Source organism: Eucyclogobius newberryi, unplaced genomic scaffold, assembly GCF_026437365.1.
Source record: "Eucyclogobius newberryi isolate DKJ021-1_F unplaced genomic scaffold, fEucNew1.0.hap1 SCAF_16, whole genome shotgun sequence".
Classification (NCBI taxonomy): Eukaryota; Metazoa; Chordata; class Actinopteri; order Gobiiformes; family Gobiidae; genus Eucyclogobius; species Eucyclogobius newberryi.
In genome coordinates, this window is record NW_027315790.1 from 30,322,643 (window position 1) to 30,350,142 (window position 27,500).

The 27,500-nt window shown below is 55.2% G+C and overlaps 1 protein-coding gene across 1 annotated transcript in view; it reads left to right on the forward strand.

Annotated features, from left to right (window-relative positions):
* Nucleotides 1-376: 376 nt before the first annotated feature.
* dbpa (D site albumin promoter binding protein a) overlaps nt 377-27,500 on the forward strand; it is a 42,884-nt gene continuing 15,760 nt past the window's right edge. Inside the window, exons 1-3 of the mRNA XM_072448251.1 lie at nt 377-789; nt 25,144-25,535; nt 26,516-26,687. Of these exons, the coding sequence (XP_072304352.1) occupies nt 594-789; nt 25,144-25,535; nt 26,516-26,687 (760 nt within the window). The 5' untranslated portion in view covers nt 377-593. The remainder of the gene's footprint in view (nt 790-25,143; nt 25,536-26,515; nt 26,688-27,500) is intronic.

Here is a 27,500-nt window from a genome sequence, read left to right on the forward strand (position 1 = left end):
ACACTCCGCGCGCGCCCACTCCACAGGATTTATCTTTTTATTTTTGTGGATTTTCTCCTGCATATCATCCTCCGTTTGGTCATTTTGAGCCCCTCTGCCCGTCTGAAGAAGGTCCGGATCTGGGTCTGGAGAAGGGTCTGCAGAAGGTCTGGAGCGGGGTCTGGAGCGGGTCTAGAGCAGGTCTAGAGCTGGGTCTGGGTCTGGAGCGGGTCTGGGGCGGGTCTAGAGCTGGGTCTGGAGAAGGTCCGGGTCTGGGTCTGGAGTAGTCGCTGGTCCCGTGAGTTCCCATCGCCCTGACGACCCTCCAGGAGCTGCCCCCACGCGCCAGGCTTAAGGATGGTGTAGGACTGCCGGAGCCGACATGGTGCCATTTTGGAGCCAGAGCCTCCCTGGTGTTCTGGTCATGTCAGGTGGAGCTGTCAGCGCGGGCCCTCGTGCGTGAACGTGTCACGGGAACACGCGGCTTTTGACGGCGCGCCGCTCACTCACTCCTCTAATTGGATTATTGTGCTCTTGAACCGAGAACCTGCAGCTCGTGCGCTTTCGGAGCCCGCCCCCCCCCCCCCCAGTCCCCGCCGCCCCTGGAAGAAGTTATGTCAAGGTCTCTCACGCAGCTCCTGCCGCCGGATCTCCCTGCAGGGGCCACCAGCCCCCAGTTTGGGGCCAGTAACCCTGCGTTAAGTGGCCCCCAAGGAAGTCACGGGACCTCCATGACCAACCTGAAGTCTCTGCTGCAGCTGCCAATCAAAGCCGACTCCAGAGGACCCAAGGACTGCTGCGAGATGAAAGGTGAGTTAGAGCTGTGGCCAGCGCTGCAGTTATATATTTGTACTTTCTTAAAGTTATTATACTCTGTGCCCCTCCCACTTAAGCCACTCTGACCAATGGGCTTCCACTACACTTCAGTGATGGAAGTGTAGTTCTGTCATTGGACCTTCAGAGTGAATGTTTGTGTTGCTGCTGTACCTTCACTCACCACTAGTTTTCCCCTCTGCTCATCTGCAGCGTGATTCTACATCATAATGTCAGAGCAGAAGGAGACGTGACTTCATCTTTCATCTTTTATATCGTCCAGTCTCTGACTTTAGCTCAGACGCTTTTGTATTTATCCAGACCTGGGACTGGCCCCACAGTCACATGACCACAGCTGTATATTAAATACTATTACACGTGTATTACATACTGTTACACATGTATTACATATTATTACACATGCTAATACATTGTTTACACAGTTTATTACGTTATAACACAAGTTATATTATTGGTTGGAGCCTAAAAAGAGCTTTCAGCTGATCAAAGCCATTTTGAATAAGAAAAATAAAAACAGATTCACACAGTCACTGCATCTGACACTTTCACACAGTCACTGCATCTGACTCTTTCACACAGTCACTGCATCTGACACTGTCACAGTCACTGCATCTAACACTTTCACACAGTCACTGCATCTGACACCTTCACACAGTCACAGCATGTGACATTGTCACACAGTCACTGCATCTGACACTTTCACACAGTCACTGCATCTGACTCTTTCACACAGTCACTGCATCTGACACTGTCACACAGTCACTGTATCTGACTCTTTCACACAGTCACTGCATTTGACTCTTTCACACAGTCACTGCATCTGACACTTTCACACAGTCACTGCATCTGACTCTTTCACAGTCACTGCATCTGACACTTTCACACAGTCACTGCATTTGACTCTTTCACACAGTCACTGCATCTGACACTTTCACACAGTCACTGCATCTGACTCTTTCACAGTCACTGCATCTGACACTTTCACACAGTCACTGCATCTGACTCTTTCACAGTCACTGCATCTGACACTTTCACACAGTCACTGCATCTGACACTGTCACACAGTCACTGCATCTGACACTGTCACACAGTCACTGCATCTGGCTCTTTCACACAGTCACTGCATCTGACTCTTTCACACAGTCACTGCATCTGACACTGTCACACAGTCACTGCATCTGACACTTTCACACAGTCACTGCATCTGACACTGTCACAGTCACTGCATCTGACACTTTCACACAGTCACTGCATCTGACTCTTTCACACAGTCACTGCATCTGACTCTTTCACACAGTCACTGCATCTGACACTGTCACACAGTCACTGCATCTGACACTTTCACACAGTCACTGCATCTGACACTTTCACACAGTTACTGCATCTGACACTGTCACACAGTCACTGCATCTGACACTTTCCCACAGTCACTGCATCCGACACTTTCACACAGTCACCGCATCCGACACTTTCACACAGTCACCGCATCTGACACTATCACACAGTCACTTCATCTGACACTGTCACACAGTCACTGCATCTGACACTTTCACACAGTCACTGCATCTGACACTTTCACACAGTCACCGCATCCGACACTTTCACACAGTCACCGCATCTGACACTATCACACAGTCACTTCATCTGACACTGTCACACAGTCACTGCATCTGACACTTTCACACAGTCACTGCATCTGACACTTTCACACAGTCACTGCATCTGACTCTTTCACACAGTCACTGCATCTGACTCTTTCACACAGTCACTGCATCTGACACTGTCACACAGTCACTGCATCTGACACTTTCACACAGTCACTGCATCTGACACTTTCACACAGTCACTGCATCTGACACTTTCACACAGTTAGTGCATCTGACACTGTCACACAGTCACTGCATCTGACACTTTCCCACAGTCACTGCATCCGACACTTTCACACAGTCACCGCATCCGACACTTTCACACAGTCACCGCATCTGACACTATCACACAGTCACTGCATCTGACACTGTCACGCATCTCTCCCTCCATCTCTCCCCCGGGCTCGTGAGGCCACTTCAGGGCAGAGAATGTGCAGACTCTGAAATGTGACTGAGAAAATACATATACATATATAATATATTTATATATGTATATATATGTATATATACATATATATATATATATATATATATATATATATATATATATTTATATTTTATATATAATATAATATATGTATATATATTTTAACAACAATAGAAAAATATATATATATATTTTTTTATATATATATATATTTTAAACTGGTCTGTTTCAAGCTTTAATGGGCTGTTGTTTTGTGCTGAGTGTCGCTCAGTCCTCTCTCACTCGAGACCCCGCGACCCCCAAACACAAAAAAGAGGTCGGCCAAAAAATGGGCATCTCTGTTTCCCACAGTGTCGAGCTTTATTTAAGACGGTTATGTATTTTGTTCTAATTTATGACTACACCATTGTAAATGTGCAGTTGCTTGGTTGGTAATATGACTTCTTCAGTACGTTACATGTGCTCGTGTGGGCGGAGTTTGTTTACACTTTCAGGCACGTCGGGATCGGCTTTGTCTTTAATGGAAAGATCCAGATCCATCTCTGTCACTTCAAACTTTGGCTGATATGTTTTTAGGTGAATTCTGTTTTGTGACTGAAAGCGCTTAACCAGGCAATGTGGGTGAAGTGTCTTGCCTAAGGACACAACAACATTTCCTCTAGCGCCAGGGCTCGTGCTGCGTTCATGGACACTTGGCGCTCGTGCTGCGTTCATGGACACTCGGGGGCCTTCGTGCTGCGTTCATGGACACTCGGGGCCCTCGCGCTGCGTTCATGGATACTCAGGGCCCTCGCGCTGCGTTCATGGACACTCAGGGCTTTCGTGCTGCGTTCATGGACACTCGGGGCCCTCGCACTGCGTTCATGGACACTCAGGGCCCTCGCGCTGCGTTCATGGACACTCGGTGCTCTCGCGCTGCGTTCATGGACACTCGGGGCCCTCGCGCTGCGTTCATTGACACTCGGGGCTCGTGCTGCGTTCATGGACACTCGGGGCCCTCGCGCTGCGTTCATGGACACTCGGGGCCCTCGCGCTGCGTTCATGGACACTCGGGGCCCTCGCGCTGCGTTCATGGACACTCGGTGCTCTCGCGCTGCGTTCATGGACACTCGGGGCCCTCGCGCTGCGTTCATTGACACTCGGGGCTCGTGCTGCGTTCATGGACACTCGGGGCCCTCGCGCTGTGTTCATGGACACTCGGGGCCCTCGCGCTGCGTTCATGGACACTCAGGGCCCTCGCGCTGCGTTCATGGACACTCAGGGCTTTCGTGCTGCGTTCATGGACACTCGGGGCCCTCGCACTGCGTTCATGGACACTCAGGGCCCTCGCGCTGCGTTCATGGACACTCGGTGCTCTCGCGCTGCGTTCATGGACACTCGGGGCCCTCGCGCTGCGTTCATTGACACTCGGGGCTCGTGCTGCGTTCGTGGACACTCGGGGCCCTCGCGCTGCGTTCATGGACACTCGGGGCCCTCGCGCTGCGTTCATGGACACTCGGGGCCCTCGCGCTGCGTTCATGGACACTCGGGGCCCTCGCGCTGCGTTCATGGACACTCGGTGCTCTCGCGCTGCGTTCATGGACACTCGGGGCCCTCGCGCTGCGTTCATTGACACTCGGGGCTCGTGCTGCGTTCATGGACACTCGGGGCCCTCGCGCTGCGTTCATGGACACTCGGGGCCCTCGCGCTGCGTTCATGGACACTCGGGGCCCTCGCGCTGCGTTCATGGACACTCGGGGCCCTCGCGCTGCGTTCATGGACACTCGGGGCTCGTGCTGCGTTCATGGACACTCGGGGCTCGTGCTGCGTTCATGGACACTCGGGGCCCTCGCGCTGCGTTGATGGACACTCGGGGCTCGTGCTGCGTTCATTGACACTCGGGGCCTTCGCGCTGCGTTCATGGACACTCGGGGCCCTCGCGCTGCGTTCATGGACACTCGGGGCCCTCGCGCTGCGTTCATGGACACTCGGGGCCCTCGCGCTGCGTTCATGGACACTCGGGGCTCGTGCTGCGTTCATGGACACTCGGGGCCCTCGCGCTGCGTTCGGGGCCCTCGCGCTGCGTTCATTCACACTCGGGGCTCGAGCTGCGTTCATGGACACTCGGTGCTCTCGTGCTGCGTTCGGGGCCCTCGCGCTGCGTTCATTCACACTCGGGGCTCGAGCTGCGTTCATTGACACTCGGGGCCTTCGCGCTGCGTTCACGGACACTCGGGGCCCTCGCGCTGCGTTCATGGACACTCGGGGCCCTCACGCTGCGTTCATGGACACTCGGGGCCCTCACGCTGCGTTCATGGACACTCGGTGCTCTCGTGCTGCGTTCATGGACACTCGGGGCCCTCGCGCTGCGTTCATTGACACTCGGGGCTCGTGCTGCATTCATTGACACTCGGGGCCCTCGTGCTGCGTTCATTGACACTCGGGGCTCGTGCTGCGTTCATTGACACTCGGGGCCCTCGCGCTGCGTTCATGGACACTCGGGGCCATCGCGCTGCGTTCATGGACACTCGGGGCCCTCGCGCTGCGTTCTTGGACACTCGGGGCCCTCGCGCTGCGTTCATGGACACTCGGGGCTCGTGCTGCGTTCATGGACACTCGGGGCTCGTGCTGCGTTCATGGACACTCGGGGCCCTCGCGCTGCGTTGATGGACACTCGGGGCTCGTGCTGCGTTCATTGACACTCGGGGCCTTCGCGCTGCGTTCATGGACACTCGGGGCCCTCGCGCTGCGTTCATGGACACTCGGGGCCCTCGTGCTGCGTTCATGGACACTCGGGGCCCTCGCGCTGCGTTCATGGACACTCGGGGCTCGTGCTGCGTTCATGGACACTCGGGGCCCTCGCGCTGCGTTCGGGGCCCTCGCGCTGCGTTCATTCACACTCGGGGCTCGAGCTGCGTTCATGGACACTCGGTGCTCTCGTGCTGCGTTCGGGGCCCTCGCGCTGCGTTCATTCACACTCGGGGCTCGAGCTGCGTTCATTGACACTCGGGGCCTTCGCGCTGCGTTCACGGACACTCGGGGCCCTCGCGCTGCGTTCATTGACACTCGGGGCTCGTGCTGCGTTCATGGACACTCGGGGCCCTCGCGCTGCGTTCATGGACACTCGGGGCCCTCGCGCTGCGTTCATGGACACTCGGGGCCCTCGCGCTGCGTTCATGGACACTCGGTGCTCTCGCGCTGCGTTCATGGACACTCGGGGCCCTCGCGCTGCGTTCATTGACACTCGGGGCTCGTGCTGCGTTCATGGACACTCGGGGCCCTCGCGCTGTGTTCATGGACACTCGGGGCCCTCGCGCTGCGTTCATGGACACTCAGGGCCCTCGCGCTGCGTTCATGGACACTCAGGGCTTTCGTGCTGCGTTCATGGACACACGGGGCCCTCGCACTGCGTTCATGGACACTCAGGGCCCTCGCGCTGCGTTCATGGACACTCGGTGCTCTCGCGCTGCGTTCATGGACACTCGGGGCCCTCGCGCTGCGTTCATTGACACTCGGGGCTCGTGCTGCGTTCGTGGACACTCGGGGCCCTCGCGCTGCGTTCATGGACACTCGGGGCCCTCGCGCTGCGTTCATGGACACTCGGGGCCCTCGCGCTGCGTTCATGGACACTCGGGGCCCTCGCGCTGCGTTCATGGACACTCGGTGCTCTCGCGCTGCGTTCATGGACACTCGGGGCCCTCGCGCTGCGTTCATTGACACTCGGGGCTCGTGCTGCGTTCATGGACACTCGGGGCCCTCGCGCTGCGTTCATGGACACTCGGGGCCCTCGCGCTGCGTTCATGGACACTCGGGGGCCTCGCGCTGCGTTCATGGACACTCGGGGCCCTCGCGCTGCGTTCATGGACACTCGGGGCTCGTGCTGCGTTCATGGACACTCGGGGCTCGTGCTGCGTTCATGGACACTCGGGGCCCTCGCGCTGCGTTGATGGACACTCGGGGCTCGTGCTGCGTTCATTGACACTCGGGGCCTTCGCGCTGCGTTCATGGACACTCGGGGCCCTCGCGCTGCGTTCATGGACACTCGGGGCCCTCGCGCTGCGTTCATGGACACTCGGGGCCCTCGCGCTGCGTTCATGGACACTCGGGGCTCGTGCTGCGTTCATGGACACTCGGGGCCCTCGCGCTGCGTTCGGGGCCCTCGCGCTGCGTTCATTCACACTCGGGGCTCGAGCTGCGTTCATGGACACTCGGTGCTCTCGTGCTGCGTTCGGGGCCCTCGCGCTGCGTTCATTCACACTCGGGGCTCGAGCTGCGTTCATTGACACTCGGGGCCTTCGCGCTGCGTTCACGGACACTCGGGGCCCTCGCGCTGCGTTCATGGACACTCGGGGCCCTCGCGCTGCGTTCATGGACACTCGGGGCCCTCACGCTGCGTTCATGGACACTCGGTGCTCTCGTGCTGCGTTCATGGACACTCGGGGCCCTCGCGCTGCGTTCATTGACACTCGGGGCTCGTGCTGCATTCATTGACACTCGGGGCCCTCGTGCTGCGTTCATTGACACTCGGGGCTCGTGCTGCGTTCATTGACACTCGGGGCCCTCGCGCTGCGTTCATGGACACTCGGGGCCATCGCGCTGCGTTCATGGACACTCGGGGCCCTCGCGCTGCGTTCATGGACACTCGGGGCCCTCGCGCTGCGTTCATGGACACTCGGGGCTCGTGCTGCGTTCATGGACACTCGGGGCTCGTGCTGCGTTCATGGACACTCGGGGCCCTCGCGCTGCGTTGATGGACACTCGGGGCTCGTGCTGCGTTCATTGACACTCGGGGCCTTCGCGCTGCGTTCATGGACACTCGGGGCCCTCGCGCTGCGTTCATGGACACTCGGGGCCCTCGCGCTGCGTTCATGGACACTCGGGGCCCTCGCGCTGCGTTCATGGACACTCGGGGCTCGTGCTGCGTTCATGGACACTCGGGGCCCTCGCGCTGCGTTCGGGGCCCTCGCGCTGCGTTCATTCACACTCGGGGCTCGAGCTGCGTTCATGGACACTCGGTGCTCTCGTGCTGCGTTCGGGGCCCTCGCGCTGCGTTCATTCACACTCGGGGCTCGAGCTGCGTTCATTGACACTCGGGGCCTTCGCGCTGCGTTCACGGACACTCGGGGCCCTCGCGCTGCGTTCATGGACACTCGGGGCCCTCGCGCTGCGTTCATGGACACTCGGGGCCCTCACGCTGCGTTCATGGACACTCGGTGCTCTCGTGCTGCGTTCATGGACACTCGGGGCCCTCGCGCTGCGTTCATTGACACTCGGGGCTCGTGCTGCATTCATTGACACTCGGGGCCCTCGTGCTGCGTTCATTGACACTCGGGGCTCGTGCTGCGTTCATTGACACTCGGGGCCCTCGCGCTGCGTTCATGGACACTCGGGGCCATCGCGCTGCGTTCATGGACACTCGGGGCCCTCGCGCTGCGTTCATGGACACTCGGGGCCCTCGCGCTGCGTTCATGGACACTCGGGGCTCATGCTGCGTTCATGGACACTCGGGGCTCGTGCTGCGTTCATGGACACTCGGGGCCCTCGCGCTGCGTTGATGGACACTCGGGGCTCGTGCTGCGTTCATTGACACTCGGGGCCTTCGCGCTGCGTTCATGGACACTCGGGGCCCTCGCGCTGCGTTCATGGACACTCGGGGCCCTCGCGCTGCGTTCATGGACACTCGGGGCCCTCGCGCTGCGTTCATGGACACTCGGGGCTCGTGCTGCGTTCATGGACACTCGGGGCCCTCGCGCTGCGTTCGGGGCCCTCGCGCTGCGTTCATTCACACTCGGGGCTCGAGCTGCGTTCATGGACACTCGGTGCTCTCGTGCTGCGTTCGGGGCCCTCGCGCTGCGTTCATTCACACTCGGGGCTCGAGCTGCGTTCATTGACACTCGGGGCCTTCGCGCTGCGTTCACGGACACTCGGGGCCCTCGCGCTGCGTTCATGGACACTCGGGGCCCTCGCGCTGCGTTCATGGACACTCGGGGCCCTCACGCTGCGTTCATGGACACTCGGTGCTCTCGTGCTGCGTTCATGGACACTCGGGGCCCTCGCGCTGCGTTCATTGACACTCGGGGCTCGTGCTGCGTTCATGGACACTCGGGGCCATCGCGCTGCGTTCATGGACACTCGGGGCCCTCGCGCTGCGTTCATGGACACTCGGGGCCCTCGCGCTGCGTTCATGGACACTCGGGGCCCTCGCGCTGCGTTCATTGACACTCGGGGCCCTCGTGCTGCGTTCATTGACACTCGGGGCCATCGCGCTGCGTTCATGGACACTCGGTGCTCTCGCGCTGCGTTCATGGACACTCGGGGCCCTCGCGCTGCGTTCATTGACACTCGGGGCTCGTGCTGCGTTCGTGGACACTCGGGGCCCTCGCGCTGCGTTCATGGACACTCGGGGCCCTCGCGCTGCGTTCATGGACACTCGGGGCCCTCGCGCTGCGTTCATGGACACTCGGGGCCCTCGCGCTGCGTTCATGGACACTCGGTGCTCTCGCGCTGCGTTCATGGACACTCGGGGCCCTCGCGCTGCGTTCATTGACACTCGGGGCTCGTGCTGCGTTCATGGACACTCGGGGCCCTCGCGCTGCGTTCATGGACACTCGGGGCCCTCGCGCTGCGTTCATGGACACTCGGGGCCCTCGCGCTGCGTTCATGGACACTCGGGGCCCTCGCGCTGCGTTCATGGACACTCGGGGCTCGTGCTGCGTTCATGGACACTCGGGGCTCGTGCTGCGTTCATGGACACTCGGGGCCCTCGCGCTGCGTTGATGGACACTCGGGGCTCGTGCTGCGTTCATTGACACTCGGGGCCTTCGCGCTGCGTTCATGGACACTCGGGGCCCTCGCGCTGCGTTCATGGACACTCGGGGCCCTCGCGCTGCGTTCATGGACACTCGGGGCCCTCGCGCTGCGTTCATGGACACTCGGGGCTAGTGCTGCGTTCATGGACACTCGGGGCCCTCGCGCTGCGTTCGGGGCCCTCGCGCTGCGTTCATTCACACTCGGGGCTCGAGCTGCGTTCATGGACACTCGGTGCTCTCGTGCTGCGTTCGGGGCCCTCGCGCTGCGTTCATTCACACTCGGGGCTCGAGCTGCGTTCATTGACACTCGGGGCCTTCGCGCTGCGTTCACGGACACTCGGGGCCCTCGCGCTGCGTTCATGGACACTCGGGGCCCTCGCGCTGCGTTCATGGACACTCGGGGCCCTCACGCTGCGTTCATGGACACTCGGTGCTCTCGTGCTGCGTTCATGGACACTCGGGGCCCTCGCGCTGCGTTCATTGACACTCGGGGCTCGTGCTGCATTCATTGACACTCGGGGCCCTCGTGCTGCGTTCATTGACACTCGGGGCTCGTGCTGCGTTCATTGACACTCGGGGCCCTCGCGCTGCGTTCATGGACACTCGGGGCCATCGCGCTGCGTTCATGGACACTCGGGGCCCTCGCGCTGCGTTCATGGACACTCGGGGCCCTCGCGCTGCGTTCATGGACACTCGGGGCTCGTGCTGCGTTCATGGACACTCGGGGCTCGTGCTGCGTTCATGGACACTCGGGGCCCTCGCGCTGCGTTGATGGACACTCGGGGCTCGTGCTGCGTTCATTGACACTCGGGGCCTTCGCGCTGCGTTCATGGACACTCGGGGCCCTCGCGCTGCGTTCATGGACACTCGGGGCCCTCGCGCTGCGTTCATGGACACTCGGGGCCCTCGCGCTGCGTTCATGGACACTCGGGGCTCGTGCTGCGTTCATGGACACTCGGGGCCCTCGCGCTGCGTTCGGGGCCCTCGCGCTGCGTTCATTCACACTCGGGGCTCGAGCTGCGTTCATGGACACTCGGTGCTCTCGTGCTGCGTTCGGGGCCCTCGCGCTGCGTTCATTCACACTCGGGGCTCGAGCTGCGTTCATTGACACTCGGGGCCTTCGCGCTGCGTTCACGGACACTCGGGGCCCTCGCGTTGCGTTCATGGACACTCGGGGCCCTCGCGCTGCGTTCATGGACACTCGGGGCCCTCACGCTGCGTTCATGGACACTTGGTGCTCTCGTGCTGCGTTCATGGACACTCGGGGCCCTCGCGCTGCGTTCATTGACACTCGGGGCTCGTGCTGCATTCATTGACACTCGGGGCCCTCGTGCTGCGTTCATTGACACTCGGGGCTCGTGCTGCGTTCATTGACACTCGGGGCCCTCGCGCTGCGTTCATGGACACTCGGGGCCATCGCGCTGCGTTCATGGACACTCGGGGCCCTCGCGCTGCGTTCATGGACACTCGGGGCCCTCGCGCTGCGTTCATGGACACTCGGGGCTCGTGCTGCGTTCATGGACACTCGGGGCTCGTGCTGCGTTCATGGACACTCGGGGCCCTCGCGCTGCGTTGATGGACACTCGGGGCTCGTGCTGCGTTCATTGACACTCGGGGCCTTCGCGCTGCGTTCATGGACACTCGGGGCCCTCGCGCTGCGTTCATGGACACTCGGGGCCCTCGCGCTGCGTTCATGGACACTCGGGGCCCTCGCGCTGCGTTCATGGACACTCGGGGCTCGTGCTGCGTTCATGGACACTCGGGGCCCTCGCGCTGCGTTCGGGGCCCTCGCGCTGCGTTCATTCACACTCGGGGCTCGAGCTGCGTTCATGGACACTCGGTGCTCTCGTGCTGCGTTCGGGGCCCTCGCGCTGCGTTCATTCACACTCGGGGCTCGAGCTGCGTTCATTGACACTCGGGGCCTTCGCGCTGCGTTCACGGACACTCGGGGCCCTCGCGCTGCGTTCATGGACACTCGGGGCCCTCGCGCTGTGTTCATGGACACTCGGGGCCCTCGTGCTGCGTTCATTGACACTCGGGGCTCGTGCTGCGTTCATTGACACTCGGGGCCCTCGCGCTGCGTTCATGGACACTCGGGGCCATCGCGCTGCGTTCATGGACACTCGGGGCTCGTGCTGCGTTCATGGACACTCGGGGCCCTCGCGCTGCGTTCGGGGCCCTCGCGCTGCGTTCATTCACACTCGGGGCTCGAGCTGCGTTCATGGACACTCGGTGCTCTCGTGCTGCGTTCGGGGCCCTCGCGCTGCGTTCATTCACACTCGGGGCTCGAGCTGCGTTCATTGACACTCGGGGCCTTCGCGCTGCGTTCACGGACACTCGGGGCCCTCGCGTTGCGTTCATGGACACTCGGGGCCCTCGCGCTGCGTTCATGGACACTCGGGGCCCTCACGCTGCGTTCATGGACACTTGGTGCTCTCGTGCTGCGTTCATGGACACTCGGGGCCCTCGCGCTGCGTTCATTGACACTCGGGGCTCGTGCTGCATTCATTGACAATCGGGGCCCTCGTGCTGCGTTCATTGACACTCGGGGCTCGTGCTGCGTTCATTGACACTCGGGGCCCTCGCGCTGCGTTCATGGACACTCGGGGCCATCGCGCTGCGTTCATGGACACTCGGGGCCCTCGCGCTGCGTTCATGGACACTCGGGGCCCTCGCGCTGCGTTCATGGACACTCGGGGCTCGTGCTGCGTTCATGGACACTCGGGGCTCGTGCTGCGTTCATGGACACTCGGGGCCCTCGCGCTGCGTTGATGGACACTCGGGGCTCGTGCTGCGTTCATTGACACTCGGGGCCTTCGCGCTGCGTTCATGGACACTCGGGGCCCTCGCGCTGCGTTCATGGACACTCGGGGCCCTCGCGCTGCGTTCATGGACACTCGGGGCCCTCGCGCTGCGTTCATGGACACTCGGGGCTCGTGCTGCGTTCATGGACACTCGGGGCCCTCGCGCTGCGTTCGGGGCCCTCGCGCTGCGTTCATTCACACTCGGGGCTCGAGCTGCGTTCATGGACACTCGGTGCTCTCGTGCTGCGTTCGGGGCCCTCGCGCTGCGTTCATTCACACTCGGGGCTCGAGCTGCGTTCATTGACACTCGGGGCCTTCGCGCTGCGTTCACGGACACTCGGGGCCCTCGCGCTGCGTTCATGGACACTCGGGGCCCTCGCGCTGTGTTCATGGACACTCGGGGCCCTCACGCTGCGTTCATGGACACTCGGTGCTCTCGTGCTGCGTTCATGGACACTCGGGGCCCTCGCGCTGCGTTCATTGACACTCGGGGCTCGTGCTGCGTTCATGGACACTCGGGGCCATCGCGCTGCGTTCATGGACACTCGGGGCCCTCGCGCTGCGTTCATGGACACTCGGGGCCCTCGCGCTGCGTTCATGGACACTCGGGGCCCTCGCGCTGCGTTCATTGACACTCGGGGCCCTCGTGCTGCGTTCATTGACACTCGGGGCCTTCGCGCTGCGTTCACGGACACTCGGGGCCCTCGCGCTGCGTTCATGGACACTCGGGGCTCGTGCTGCGTTCATGGACACTCGGGGCTCGTGCTGCGTTCATTGACACTCGGGGCCTTCGCGCTGCGTTCATGGACACTCGGGGCCCTCGCGCTGCGTTCATGGACACTCGGGGCCCTCGCGCTGCGTTCATGGACACTCGGGGCCCTCGCGCTGCGTTCATGGACACTCGGGGCTCGTGCTGCGTTCATGGACACTCGGGGCCCTCGCGCTGCGTTCATGGACACTCGGTGCTCTCGTGCTGCGTTCGGGGCCCTCGCGCTGCGTTCATTCACACTCGGGGCTCGAGCTGCGTTCATTGACACTCGGGGCCTTCGCGCTGCGTTCACGGACACTCGGGGCCCTCGCGCTGCGTTCATGGACACTCGGGGCCCTCGCGCTGCGTTCATGGACACTCGGGGCCCTCACGCTGCGTTCATGGACACTCGGTGCTCTCGTGCTGCGTTCATGGACACTCGGGGCCCTCGCGCTGCGTTCATTGACACTCGGGGCTCGTGCTGCATTCATTGACACTCGGGGCCCTCGTGCTGCGTTCATTGACACTCGGGGCCATCGCGCTGCGTTCATGGACACTCGGGGCCCTCGCGCTGCGTTCATGGACACTCGGGGCCCTCGTGCTTCACCGTCGCTGCTTTTGTTTGACGCCTTCACACTCTCCCACGCCATCGCACATCCACAGTCTCTCTCTCCATCCGCTCTCCTCCAACTCTTTCTCTTGTTTACTTCCTCTCTTCTTCTCTTCCTCTCTTCCTCTCTTCCTCTCTTCCTCTCTTCCTCTCTTCCTCTCTTCTTCTCTTCCTCTCTCTTCTCACTGTGTCTATCTCTTTCCTGTCTCACCATGTCTTTGTCTCTCTCTCTCTCTTTTATCTCCTCCTCCTCCTTACTCTCCACTTCCTCTCACTCTCTCCTCTCCTTCCCATTTTCCCTCCCTCATCTCTTATCTCTTTTAATCCTTCACTTCCTCTCCTCTCTCTCTCTTTCTGTACCCCTTCCTTTCCCATTCCCTTTCTCTCCCTCTCTTCTGCTCTCTCTTTTCCCCCCTGTCTTCTGCTCTCTCTTTCTCCCCCTGTCTTCTCTTCATCTTTCCATCCCTCTCCCATCCCCCATCGCTCTCTTTCTCTCCTCCCTTTCTCTCCCTCTCCTCTGTTCCCTCATTCTCATCTACCTTTCTCTTCCTCTCTTCTGCTCTCTCTTTCTCCCCCTCTCTTCTCTTCTTCCTTCCATCCCTCTCTTATCCCCCATCTCTCTCTTTCTCTCCTCCCTTTCTCTTCCTCTCGTCTGCTCTCTTTCTCTCCCTCTCTTCTCTTCGTTCCTTCCCTCTCCCATCACCCCATCTCTCTCTCTTTCTCTCCCTCTCTTCTTCGTTCCTTCCCTCTCCCATCACCCCATCTCTCTCCCTCTCTCTCTCTCTCTCTCTCTCTCTCTCTCTCTCTCTCTCTCTCTCTCCCTCTCTCACGGTCGATCCAGGAAATGTCACACTTTCTCTCTTTCTGCGGCTCAAACACACTTTCTTCCGTTCTCTCCATTGCGCTGTGTTCACTGCAGTCGGTTCTTTTCGGTGCTGAAGTAAATACGTTTGTACAGTCACTCAGTTTGTACAGTCACTCAGTTTGTACAGTCAGACAGTTTGTACAGTCAGACAGTTTGTACAGTCACTCAGTTTGTACAGTCAGACAGTTTGTACAGTCACTCAGTTTGTACAGTCACTCAGTTTGTACAGTCACTCAGTTTGTACAGTCAGACAGTTTGTACAGTCACTCAGTTTGTACAGTCACTCAGTTTGTACAGTCACTCAGTTTGTACAGTCAGACAGTTTGTACAGTCACTCAGTTTGTCACTCAGTTTGTACAGTCACTCAGTTTGTCACTCAGTTTGTACAGTCACTCAGTTTGTACAGTCACTCAGTTTGTACAGTCACTCAGTTTGTACAGTCAGACAGTTTGTACAGTCACTCAGTTTGTACAGTCAGACAGTTTGTACAGTCACTCAGTTTGTACAGTCACTCAGTTTGTACAGTCACTCAGTTTGTCACTCAGTTTGTACAGTCACTCAGTTTGTACAGTCACTCAGTTTGTACAGTCACTCAGTTTGAGCAGTCACTCCGTTTGTACAGTCACTCCGTTTGTACAGTCACTCAGTTTGTAGTCACTCAGTTTGTAGTCACTCAGTTTGTAGTCACTCAGTTTGTGCAGTCACTCAGTTTGTACAGTCACTCAGTTTGTGCAGTCACTCAGTTTTTACACTCACTCAGTTTGTAGTCACTCAGTTTGTACAGTCAGACAGTGTGTACAGTCGCTCAGTTTGTGCAGTCACTCAGTTTGTACAGTCGCTCAGTTTGTGCAGTCATTCAGTTTGTACAGTCGCTCAGTTTGTACAGTCACTCAGTTTGTACAGTCACTCCGTTTGTAGTCACAGTTTGTACAGTTACTCAGTTTGTACAGTCACTCAGTTTGTACAGTTGCTCAGTTTGTACAGTCACTCTGCTCCGTTTAGTCACAGAAAACCACTTCTGTCCAATCCAGTTCTTCTGCTTTGTCTGTAAATCCACTGTGTGTGAAACTCGCCACTGCCGCTGGAGTCTGGTGGCGCGTGCTGGTATTGTACAGGTTGCTGGTATTGCACAGGTGTATTGCACAGGTTGTTGGTTTTGCACAGGTGTATTGCACAGGTTGCTGGTATTGCACACAGGTTGCTGGTATTGCACAAGTTGCTGGTATTGCACACAGATTGCTGGTATTGCACAGGTTGCTGGTATTGCACAGGTGGATTGCACACAGGTTGCCGGTATTGCACTGGTTGCTGGTATTGCACAGATGGATTGCACATGTTGCTGGTATTGCACATGTTGCTGGTATTGCACAGGTGGATTGCACATGTTGCTGGTATTGTACAGGTTGATGGTATTGCACAGGTGTATTGCACAGGTTGATGGGATTGCACAGGTTGCTGGTATTGCACAGGTTGATGGTATTGCACAGGTGTATTGCACAGGTTGATGGTATTACACAGGTTGGTGGTATTGCACAGGTGTATTGCACGGGTTGTTGGTATTGCAGGTTTCTGGTATTGCACAGGTTGCTGGTATTGCACAGGTTGCTGTTATTGCACAGATTGCTGGTATTGCACAGGTTGCTGTTATTGCACAGGTTGCTGGTATTGCACAGGTTGCTGGTATTGCACAGGTTACTGGTATTGCACAGAGGGTTTGTACAACTATCGCTCCGGTCGTTCAAGTCTTTCATAAACATGGGCCGCTGCTTTGCCCGGAATGTTCCATGGTTTTATTGTTTACTGCCGATCGCCGTGGAAATGGGGCAGCGACGTTCTGGATTCATCACATGGTTTTTCCAGAGCTTCACGCAGACTCAGGACGGAGACGGTTACAGCGCGGGCACTAAACGCTCCAAATCACTTCAAAACTTCATGAACATTCGTTGCAGTCGTTTATGCAGATTTCTTTCGGTGTTTGCGTTTGTTTACATTTGTTTACATTTGTTTGCATTTGTTCCCACGGCGACAAGAGCCAGTGTTGGGCACAGATGGCACATTATCCAAACTGCATTTCATTATCCAGCTGTTTTACTGCAAACATGAAGACCATGAGAAAGTATCATCTCCATGGAGACAAGCAGGTGGCGGACAGGAAAGTGACACCGTGCAGCTTTAACGTGAGGGTTTCGGACGTGTGTGTCACTTTGCTTGAGCTCTGTTCCGAGTGTTTGACCCCGAGTGTTTGTCCTGGATTGTTCTGGTCAGGGTGATGTGTGATGTGGTCATTCCGACACTTCAGAGCTTAAGAGAACAACGTTTGTGAGACATTTAGACATCGGCTGAAGGACGTTTGTGTCGTTATGTCAGGGGCAGATTTATAAAATGAGAGATAAATGTTGATATTTTTGCTATATTTTCATTCTTTGGTTTAAGTAATAGTTTGTGTTTTATGTGCGTTATGGCTGTAATATTTGAATACAGACTGGTTTAGTCCTGGTTTAGTCCTGGTTTAGACATGGTTTAGTCCTGGTTTAGCCCTGGTTTAGTCCTGGTTTAGCCCTGGTTTAGTCCTGGTTTAGTCATGGTTTAGTCATGGTTTAGTCCTGTTTAGCCCTGGTTTAGCCCTGGTTTAGCCCTTGTTTAGCCCTGGTTTAGCCCTGGTTTTGCCCTGGTTTAGTCCTGGTTTAGTCCTGGTTTAGCCCTGGTTTAGTCCTGGTTTAGCCCTGGTTTAGTCCTGGTTTAGACCTGGTTTAGCCCTGGTTTAGCCCTTGTTTAGCCCTGGTTTAGTCCTGGTTTAGCCCTGGTTTTGCCCTGGTTTAGTCCTGGTTTAGTCCTGGTTTAGCCCTGGTTTAGTCCTGGTTTAGCCCTGGTTTAGTCCTGGTTTAGTCCTGGTTTAGCCCTGGTTTAGTCCTGTTTAGCCCTGGTTTAGCCCTTGTTTAGCCCTGGTTTAGCCCTGGTTTTGCCCTGGTTTAGTCCTGGTTTAGCCCTGGTTTAGCCCTGGTTTAGCCCTGGTTTAGCCCTTGTTTAGTCCTGGTTTAGTCCTGGTTTAGCCCTGGTTTAGCCCTGGTTTAGCCCTGGTTTTGCCCTGGTTTAGTCCTGGTTTAGCCCTGGTTTAGTCCTGGTTTAGTCCTGGTTTAGTCATGGTTTAGCCCTGGTTTAGACTTGGTTTAGCCCTGGTTTAGCCCTGGTTTAGTCTTGGTTTAGTCCTGGTTTAGCCCTGGTTTAGCCCTGGTTTAGCCCTGGTTTTGCCCTGGTTTTGCCCTGGTTTAGTCCTGGTTTAGTCCTGGTTTAGCCCTGGTTTAGTCCTGGTTTAGTCCTGGTTTAGTCCTAGTTTAGTCATGGTTTAGCCCTGGTTTAGACTTGGTTTAGCCCTGGTTTAGCCCTGGTTTAGTCCTGGTTTAGTCCTGGTTTAGCCCTGGTTTAGCCCTGGTTTAGTCCTGGTTTAGTCCTGGTTTAGTCCTGGTTTAGCCCTGGTTTAGACCTGGTTTAGTCCTGGTTTAGTCCTGGTTTAGCCCTTGTTTAGACCTGGATTAGCCCTGGTTTAGTCCTGGTTTAGTCCTGGTTTAGCCTTGGTTTAGCCCTGGTTTAGTCCTGGTTTAGTCCTGGTTTAGCCCTGGTTTAGACCTGGTTTAGCCCTGGTTTAGCCCTTGTTTAGTCCTGGTTTAGCCCTGGTTTAGTCCTAGTTTAGTCTTGGTTTAGCCCTGGTTTAGCCCTGGTTTAGTCCTGGTTTAGTCCTAGTTTAGTCCTGGTTTAGTCCTGGTTTAGCCCTGGCTTAGCCCTGGTTTAGCCCTGGTTTAGTCCTGGTTTAGCCCTGGTTTAGACCTGGTTTAGCCCTGGTTTAGCCCTTGTTTAGTCCTGGTTTAGCCCTGGTTTAATCCTGGTTTAGCCCTGGTTTAGCCCTGGTTTAGTCCTGGTTTAGTCCTGGTTTAGTCCTGGTTTAGCCCTGGTTTAGTCCTGGTTTAGTCCTGGTTTAGCCCTGGTTTAGCCCTGGTTTAGCCCTGGTTTAGTCCTGGTTTAGCCCTGGTTTAGCCCTTGTTGAGCCCTGGTTTAGTCCTGGTTTAGCCCTGGTTTAGCCCTGGTTTAGCCCTGGTTTAGTCCTGGTTTAGTCCATGTTTAGCCCTGGTTTAGCCCTGGTTTAGTCCTGGTTTAGCCCTGGTTTAGACCTGGTTTAGCCCTGGTTTAGCCCTTGTTTAGTCCTGGTTTAGTCCTGGTTTAGTCCTGGTTTAGCCCTGGTTTAGCCCTGGTTTAGTCCTGGTTTAGTCCTGGTTTAGTCCTGGTTTAGCCCTGGTTTAGCCCTGGTTTAGCCCTGGTTTAGTCCTGGTTTAGTCCTGGTTTAGCCCTGGTTTAGTCATGGTTTAGCCCTGGTTTAGACCTGGTTTAGCCCTGGTTTAGTCCTGGTTTAGTCCTGGTTTAGCCCTGGTTTAGTCCTGGTTTAGACCTGGTTTAGCCCTGGTTTAGCCCTGGTTTAGCCCTGGTTTAGCCCTGGTTTTGCCCTGGTTTAGTCCTGGTTTAGTCCTGGTTTAGCCCTGGTTTAGTCCTGGTTTAGCCCTGGTTTAGTCCTGGTTTAGTCCTGGTTTAGCCCTGGTTTAGTCCTGTTTAGCCCTGGTTTAGCCCTTGTTTAGCCCTGGTTTAGCCCTGGTTTTGCCCTGGTTTAGTCCTGGTTTAGTCCTGGTTTAGCCCTGGTTTAGCCCTGGTTTAGCCCTGATTTAGCCCTTGTTTAGTCCTGGTTTAGTCCTGGTTTAGCCCTGGTTTAGCCCTGGTTTTGCCCTGGTTTAGTCCTGGTTTAGCCCTGGTTTAGTCCTGGTTTAGTCCTGGTTTAGTCCTGGTTTAGTCATGGTTTAGCCCTGGTTTAGCCCTGGTTTAGTCTTGGTTTAGTCCTGGTTTAGCCCTGGTTTAGCCCTGGTTTAGCCCTGGTTTAGCCCTGGTTTTGCCCTGGTTTAGTCCTGGTTTAGTCCTGGTTTAGCCCTGGTTTAGTCCTGGTTTAGTCCTGGTTTAGTCCTGGTTTAGTCATGGTTTAGCCCTGGTTTAGACTTGGTTTAGCCCTGGTTTAGCCCTGGTTTAGTCCTGGTTTAGCCCTGGTTTAGCCCTGGTTTAGTCCTGGTTTAGTCCTGGTTTAATCCTGGTTTAGCCCTGGTTTAGACCTGGTTTAGCCCTGGTTTAGTCCTGGTTTAGTCCTGGTTTAGTCCTGGTTTAGCCTTGGTTTAGCCCTGGTTTAGTCCTGGTTTAGTCCTGGTTTAGCCCTGGTTTAGACCTAGTTTAGCCCTGGTTTAGCCCTTGTTTAGTCCTGGTTTAGCCCTGGTTTAGTCCTAGTTTAGTCTTGGTTTAGCCCTGGTTTAGCCCTGGTTTAGTCCTGGTTTAGTCCTAGTTTAGTCCTGGTTTAGTCCTGGTTTAGCCCTGGTTTAGCCCTGGTTTAGCCCTGGTTTAGTCCTGGTTTAGCCCTGGTTTAGACCTGGTTTAGCCCTGGTTTAGCCCTGGTTTAGCCCTGGTTTAGCCCTGGTTTAGCCCTGGTTTAGTCCTGGTTTAGTCCTGGTTTAGTCCTGGTTTAGCCCTGGTTTAGTCCTGGTTTAGTCCTGGTTTAGCCCTGGTTTAGCCCTGGTTTAGTCCTGGTTTAGCCCTGTTTTAGCCCTGGTTTAGTCCTGGTTTAGCCCTGGTTTAGCCCTGGTTTAGTCCTCGTTTAGTCCTGGTTTAGCCCTGGTTTAGCCCTGGTTTAGTCCTGGTTTAGCCCTGGTTTAGACCTGGTTTAGCCCTGGTTTAGCCCTTGTTTAGCCCTGGTTTAGCCCTGGTTTAGTCCTCGTTTAGTCCTGGTTTAGCCCTGGTTTAGCCCTTGTTTAGCCCTGGTTTAGCCCTGGTTTAGTCCTCGTTTAGTCCTGGTTTAGCCCTGGTTTAGCCCTGGTTTAGTCCTGGTTTAGTCCTGGTTTTGTCCTGGTTTAGCCCTGGTTTAGCCCTGGTTTAGCCCTGGTTTAGTCCTTGTTTAGCCCTGGTTTAGCCCTGGTTTAGCCCTGGTTTAGCCCTGGTTTTGCCCTGGTTTAGCCCTGGTTTAGTCCTGATTTAGCCCTGGTTTAGTCCTGGTTTAGCCCTGGTTTAGCCCTGGTTTAGTCCTGGTTTTGTCCTGGTTTAGCCCTGGTTTAGCCCTGGTTTAGCCCTGGTTTAGTTCTGGTTTTGTCCTGGTTTAGCCCTGGTTTAGCCCTGGTTTAGTCCTGGTTTTGTCCTGGTTTAGCCCTGGTTTAGCCCTGGTTTAGCCCTGGTTTAGTCCTGGTTTTGTCCTGGTTTAGCCCTGGTTTAGCCCTGGTTTAGCCCTGGTTTAGTCCTGGTTTAGCCCTGGTTTAGCCCTGGTTTAGCCCTGGTTTAGCCCTGGTTTAGTCCTGGTTTTGTCCTGGTTTAGCCCTGGTTTAGCCCTGGTTTAGCCCTGGTTTAGTCCTGGTTTTGTCCTGGTTTAGCCCTGGTTTAGCCCTGGTTTAGCCCTGGTTTAGTCCTGGTTTAGCCCTGGTTTAGCCCTGGTTTTGCCCTGGTTTAGCCCTGGTTTAGTCCTGGTTCATAAACAGACTTATGTCATGATAAAAGACATGCCTAGAAAAGGGGGCGTGTCGTACTGATATTATTGCTGTCAATCAATTAAAAAATGTGCTTTTAAAAATGTCATGATTTAAATGACGTATTTACGCAGTTTTGTTCTAAAACTAAATTATTTCATTATTTCACAATTGATATAAATAATTAAAAAGCCTCAACACACACAATAATAATCATAATCATAATTATGTATGAATCAGACTCTTTGACCTGGGTCATGTGACTCTTTCTCTCATTCAAGTCGCTGCATTAAGAGGTTTTCAATGAGTCTCAGAGCGGACTCTGGGGCGACGAGGAGAGAGGGACAAAAGGCGCTCTCCAAGCACTTAACATTTCAGACTCTACACTTATAACTCAACACCACAAGTCCTGGTCCTGGTCCTGGTCCTGATCTGGTCCTGGTCCTGATCTGGTCCTGGTCCTGGTCCTGATCTGGTCCTGGTCCTGATCTGGTCCTGGTCCTGGTCCTGATCTGGTCCTGGTCCTGATCTGGTCCTGGTCCTGGTCTGGTCCTGGTCCTGGTCTGGTCCTGGTCCTGATCTGGTCCTGGTCCTGATCTGGTCCTGGTCCTGGTCCTGGTCTGGTCCTGGTCTGGTCCTGGTCTGGTCCTGATCTGGTCCTGGTCCTGATCTGGTCCTGGTCCTGGTCTGGTCCTGGTCCTGATCTGGTCCTGGTCCTGATCTGGTCCTGGTCCTGGTCCTGATCTGGTCCTGGTCCTGGTCCTGGTCCTGGTCCTGGTCCTGGTCCTGGTCCTGATCTGGTCCTGGTCCTGGTCCTGGTCCTGGTCCTGGTCCTGGTCCTCTACACGTTCTGACCGTGTTGTTGGATTATTAGGCCCGAGCGCCACAATTTGGCGAGAGGCATAGTTCTGTAAGACCGATAGTGACTCCCTCATGCACTCCTCCTCATGCACTCCTCCTCATGCACTCCTCCTCATGCACTCCTCCTCATGCACTCCTCCTCATGCACTCCTCCCTCATGCACTCCTCCTCATGCACTCCTCCCTCATGCACTCCTCCTCATGCACTCCTCCCTTATGCACTCCTCCTCATGCACTCCTCCTCATGCACTCCTCCCTCATGCACTCCTCCTCATGCACTCCTCCTCATGCACTCCTCCCTCATGCACTCCTCCTCATGCACTCCTCCCTCATGCACTCCTCCCTCATGCACTCCTCCCTCATGCACTCCTCCTCATGCACTCCTCCCTCATGCACTCCTCCCTCATGCACTCCTCCTCATGCACTCCTCCTCCTGCACACCTCCTCATGCACTCCTCCTCATGCACTCCTCCCTCATGCACTCCTCCTCATGCACTCCTCCTCATGCACTCCTCCCTCATGCACTCCTCCCTCATGCACTCCTCCTCATGCACTCCTCCCTTATGCACTCCTCCCTCATGCACTCCTCCTCATGCACTCCTCCTCATGCACTCCTCCTCATGCACTCCTCCTCATGCACTCCTCCCTCATGCACTTCTCCTCCTGCACTCCTCCTCATGCACTCCTCCTCATGCACTCCTCCCTCATGCACTCCTCCTCATGCACTCCTCCTCATGCACTCCTCCCTCATGCACTCCTCCTCATGCACTCCTCCTCATGCACTCCTCCCTCATGCACTCCTCCTCATGCACTCCTCCCTCATGCACTCCTCCCTCATGCACTCCTCCCTCATGCACTCCTCCTCATGCACTCCTCCCTCATGCACTCCTCCCTCATGCACTCCTCCTCATGCACTCCTCCTCCTGCACTCCTCCTCATGCACTCCTCCTCATGCACTCCTCTCTCATGCACTCCTCCTCATGCACTCCTCCTCATGCACTCCTCCTCATGCACTCCTCCCTCATGCACTCCTCCCTCATGCACTCCTCCTCATGCACTCCTCCTCATGCACTCCTCCCTCATAAACTCCTCCCTCATGCACTCCTCCTCATGCACGCCTCCCTCATGCACTCCTCCCTCATGCACTCCTCCCTCATGCACTCCTCCCTCCTGCACTCCTCCTCATGCACTCCTCCCTCATGCACTCCTCCTCATGCACTCCTCCCTCATGCACTCCTCCCTCATGCACTCCTCCCTCATGCACTCCTCCTCATGCACTCCTCCCTCATGCACTCCTCCCTCATGCACTCCTCCTCATGCACTCCTCCTCCTGCACTCCTCCTCATGCACTCCTCCTCATGCACTCCTCCTCATGCACTCCTCCTCCTGCACTCCTCCTCATGCACTCCTCCCTCATGCACTCCTCCCTCATGCACTCCTCCTCATGCACTCCTCCCTCATGCACTCCTCCCTCATGCACTCCTCCTCATGCACTCCTCCTCCTGCACTCCTCCTCATGCACTCCTCCTCATGCACTCCTGCCTCATGCACTCCTCCTCATGCACTCCTCCTCATGCACTCCTCCCTCATGCACTCCTCCCTCATACACTCCTCCTCATGCACTCCTCCCTCTTGCACTCCTCCCTCATGCACTCACGCACTCCTCCCTCACGCACTCCTCCCTCATGCACTCATGCACTCCTCCCTCATGCACTCCTCCTCATGCACTCCTCCCTCATGCACTCATGCACTCCTCCCTCACGCACTCCTCCCTCATGCACTCCTCCCTCATGCACTCATGCACTCCTCCCTCATGCACTCCTCCCTCATGCACTCCTCCCTCATGCACTCATGCACTCCTCCCTCATGCACTCCTCCCTCATGCACTCTTCCCTCATGCACTCCTCCCTCACGCACTCCTCCCTCATGCACTCCTCCCTCATGCACTCATGCACTCCTCCCTCATGCACTCCTCCCTCATGCACTCCTCCCTCATGCACTCATGCACTCCTCCCTCATGCACTCCTCCCTCATGCACTCTTCCCTCATGCACTCCTCCCTCATGCACTCCTCCTCATGCACTCCTCCTCATGCACTCCTCCTCATGCACTCCTCCCTCATGCACTCATGCACTCCTCCCTCATGCACTCCTCCCTCATGCACTCTTCCCTCATGCACTCATGCACTCCTCCCTCATGCACTCCTCCTCATGCACTCCTCCTCATGCACTCCTCCTCATGCACTCCTCCTCATGCACTCATATTATTCTTTCTTTCTTCTTCTCGGGACAAACCCTGTTTTTCACCCACTGAACATTGACAAAAAGTCACAAACATTTCCAGACCTTTAAAAATCGTGCCTCTACATTCTGGATGTCTCCTTTTTCTAAAATTTAAAACATTGGCGCGTAAGTGCCCCCAAATGTACAAAAAATGCATTGAGAAATAGGAAATAGCCAAAAAAAAATCTGATCGTAGAATCATGAAATTTGGCGCAGAGGTAGATGGTGACAAGAGAAGTCAAAAATATTACAACGGCAACGCCGTTCGCCCAACCTAATGTCGGCCATATTGGATACAAATTTGCTCAGTATGACTCTGGAGTTTTCCAAATGTCGTACTTTTACACACTCCTCCCAGGACGTTGGCCCTATTCACCTGAAATTTTGGTGAGACTCATCTTCAGGGATGGACCATCAAAAGTTATCAAAAATGTTATGCGGCAGAACCGCAAACTTTTCCCTTCATATGTAAATCAAAGGAGAGAAGAGCCGACAGCGTCACGGCTTCAGCAGGAGGTGTGATAAAAGTTAGCGCCTCCTCTTGCAGCGCCGGCCTGGCAAGGACCGATCATTGCCGCTTGCTGCTATATTTATTATCATTATTATTATTTATAACCAAATTATGAAAATTAGACACATTTTAGATTGTGAATGACTCCAACTTGTTTACTTGTTTGTTTACTTGTGTCGTGTTTTTACCTTTACTTTTCGACTTGTGTTTCCTTGTGTCTGATGGACACGCCCTCTTCCTCCTCTCTGCTCCGCCCACAGACAAAGACAAACTCGCCGACTCCGACGAGGACTCGCTGGGCTCCAGTGGTGCGGGCGGCGGCCCCGGGGCTGCTGGCGGCCCCCCTGGCTCCGGCCCCCCCGGCTCTGGCCCCCCCAGCTCCGGCCCCCCCAGCTCCGGCCCCCCAGGCTCCGGCCCCCCAGGCTCCGGCCCCCCTGGTACCGGTCCCCCCAGCTCTGGCCCCCCCGGCTCCGGCCCCCTGCGCTCCAGCACTGGGGCATTCCTGGGGCCCCTGCTGTGGGAGCGGACCCTGCCCTGCGACGGGGGCCTGTTCCAGCTGCAGTACATGGACCTGGAGGAGTTCCTGACGGAGAACGGGATGGGCATGCACAACAACGGGCCCAGCTCCGCCAGCGCGCAGATCCCCTCACAGGTCGGACCCCCAGAGAGAGGCCCCAGAACATTTGACCCCAGAACAGTACAGAGAGTGACAGAGGAGTCAAAATGGATATGAAAAGTTAAAGTTATTAAAGTTTGTTTTCCCATTTGACTCAGGTCTTTTTGTAGCATAAACGATACACATGTTTTGTACTCTAGTAAAAGTACAGTTACGTGGTACAAGTACTCCTTTTAAGGGTGCAGTACTTAAAGTGACAGGTGGCAACACTCATTGGACTAAAATGCTGTTAAGTTTTATATATTTTGAATTTGACAAAAAAATATAGACACGTTATCACGGAATATAAACACTTCCTGTTTGTAATTGATGACATCACACAGGAGATTACCCAGCAAACACTGGGCCAAAACGTATCTAACGTCACAATTTATTTCTTTGACAAATGAAAATATATTAGAGTTTAATTCATGTTTAGAGAGTAAAAAAATGTTTCTTTTGTGTAAATTCTACATAAACTTTGACTGGGATGAGTGTCCCTGCTGTGATGTCACTTCCTGTCCCTGGTGTGATGTCACTTCCTGTCATTTCCCACCAATTTTTCAACGTTTTCTCCACAAATACCTGCTTGATTGGTGTAAAACTATCATGTATATGTACAACAGGTACAAACATACCAAATAAAGTCAAAACTAGACAAGCGTAAAAACCTGTCATGGGCCCTTTAAGTAGACGTCAAAAGTGTTAAATTGATCGTATTTCTTTTAAAACTGCAGTACAAGTACGCGCTAGAATCATAACCAAATGCAATCAGGTTTAAAAATCTGCTAAAACACCCCAAAACTACTCTGATGTGAGTATTTCAAGTACAAACGATGCAGTACAAAGGTAGAAAAATACACAAAATATCCTTCATTATGGTAAACTGATAGATGGAGCGTTTATAGTGCATGTTCTTGGTTACGGGCCAGCTCCGTGGAGAGGCGCCTGTATAAAACGCTGTTCTTCTTCTGCAGAGTTCCCAGTCGGCGGTGCCCAGCCAGAGCTCGCAGTGCCCGCCCTCGTCCCCGCCCCCCTGCTCCTCCTCCTCCTCCATGTCGTCCTCCTCGTCGTCCTCCTCGCTCCTGGGGCTGGAGAACGTCCCGCCGCAGCAGCAAGGCATGATGGGAGGCCCCGAGTGTCTGCACGGTGAGTCCGCGCTGTCTCATCGGGGGATTACCGTAGTTTCTGGACTATAAGTCGCACCGGAGTATAAGTCGCACCGGCCAAAAAATGCATAATAGAGAAGAAAAAACATATATAAGTCGCACTGGAGTATGAAATGCAGTCGCAAGTGTGAAAATAACAAATAATATCACATATAAGTCGCTCTGGAGTATAAATATATAAGTATAAATATAAGTATAAGTCACACCAGCCAAAAAATGTATAATAGTGAAGAAAAAAAACATATATAAGTCGCACTGGAGTATATAAATATATAAATAACAAATAATATCACATATAAAACTCTACGGAGTATAAGTATAAGTATATAAGTATAAAAAGGCCAAGACTATGAAAAAAGGTCCACTTATAGTCTGGAAAATACGGTATTAATGAAAGGTGAAGCTTCACGTGTTTCCTGTTCACTCGAGCCTTTTGCACTTTAGTCACAAACACTTTTACTTTACTTTTGAGTCACTTCAAGTAGTAAATAGTATCTGGGTGAATACTACTCGGGTAAGAGTACATTTGAAGTTACGGTAAATGTACTCCATCTGGTGCTTTCAAAAGACACGTAAAAGAGCATGAAAACAGTGAAAATAAAAGTGGTTTCTGACGTGTGGGAATGACCGTTTGGCTAATCGATTCTGGACGTTATTCTTTTGATTTATCAGGACTAAACCAGGGCTAAACCAGGGCTAAACCAGGGCTAAACCAGGACTAAACCAAGACTAAACCAGGGCAAAACCAGGGCTAAACCAGGGCTAAACCAGGGCTAAACCAGGACTAAACCAA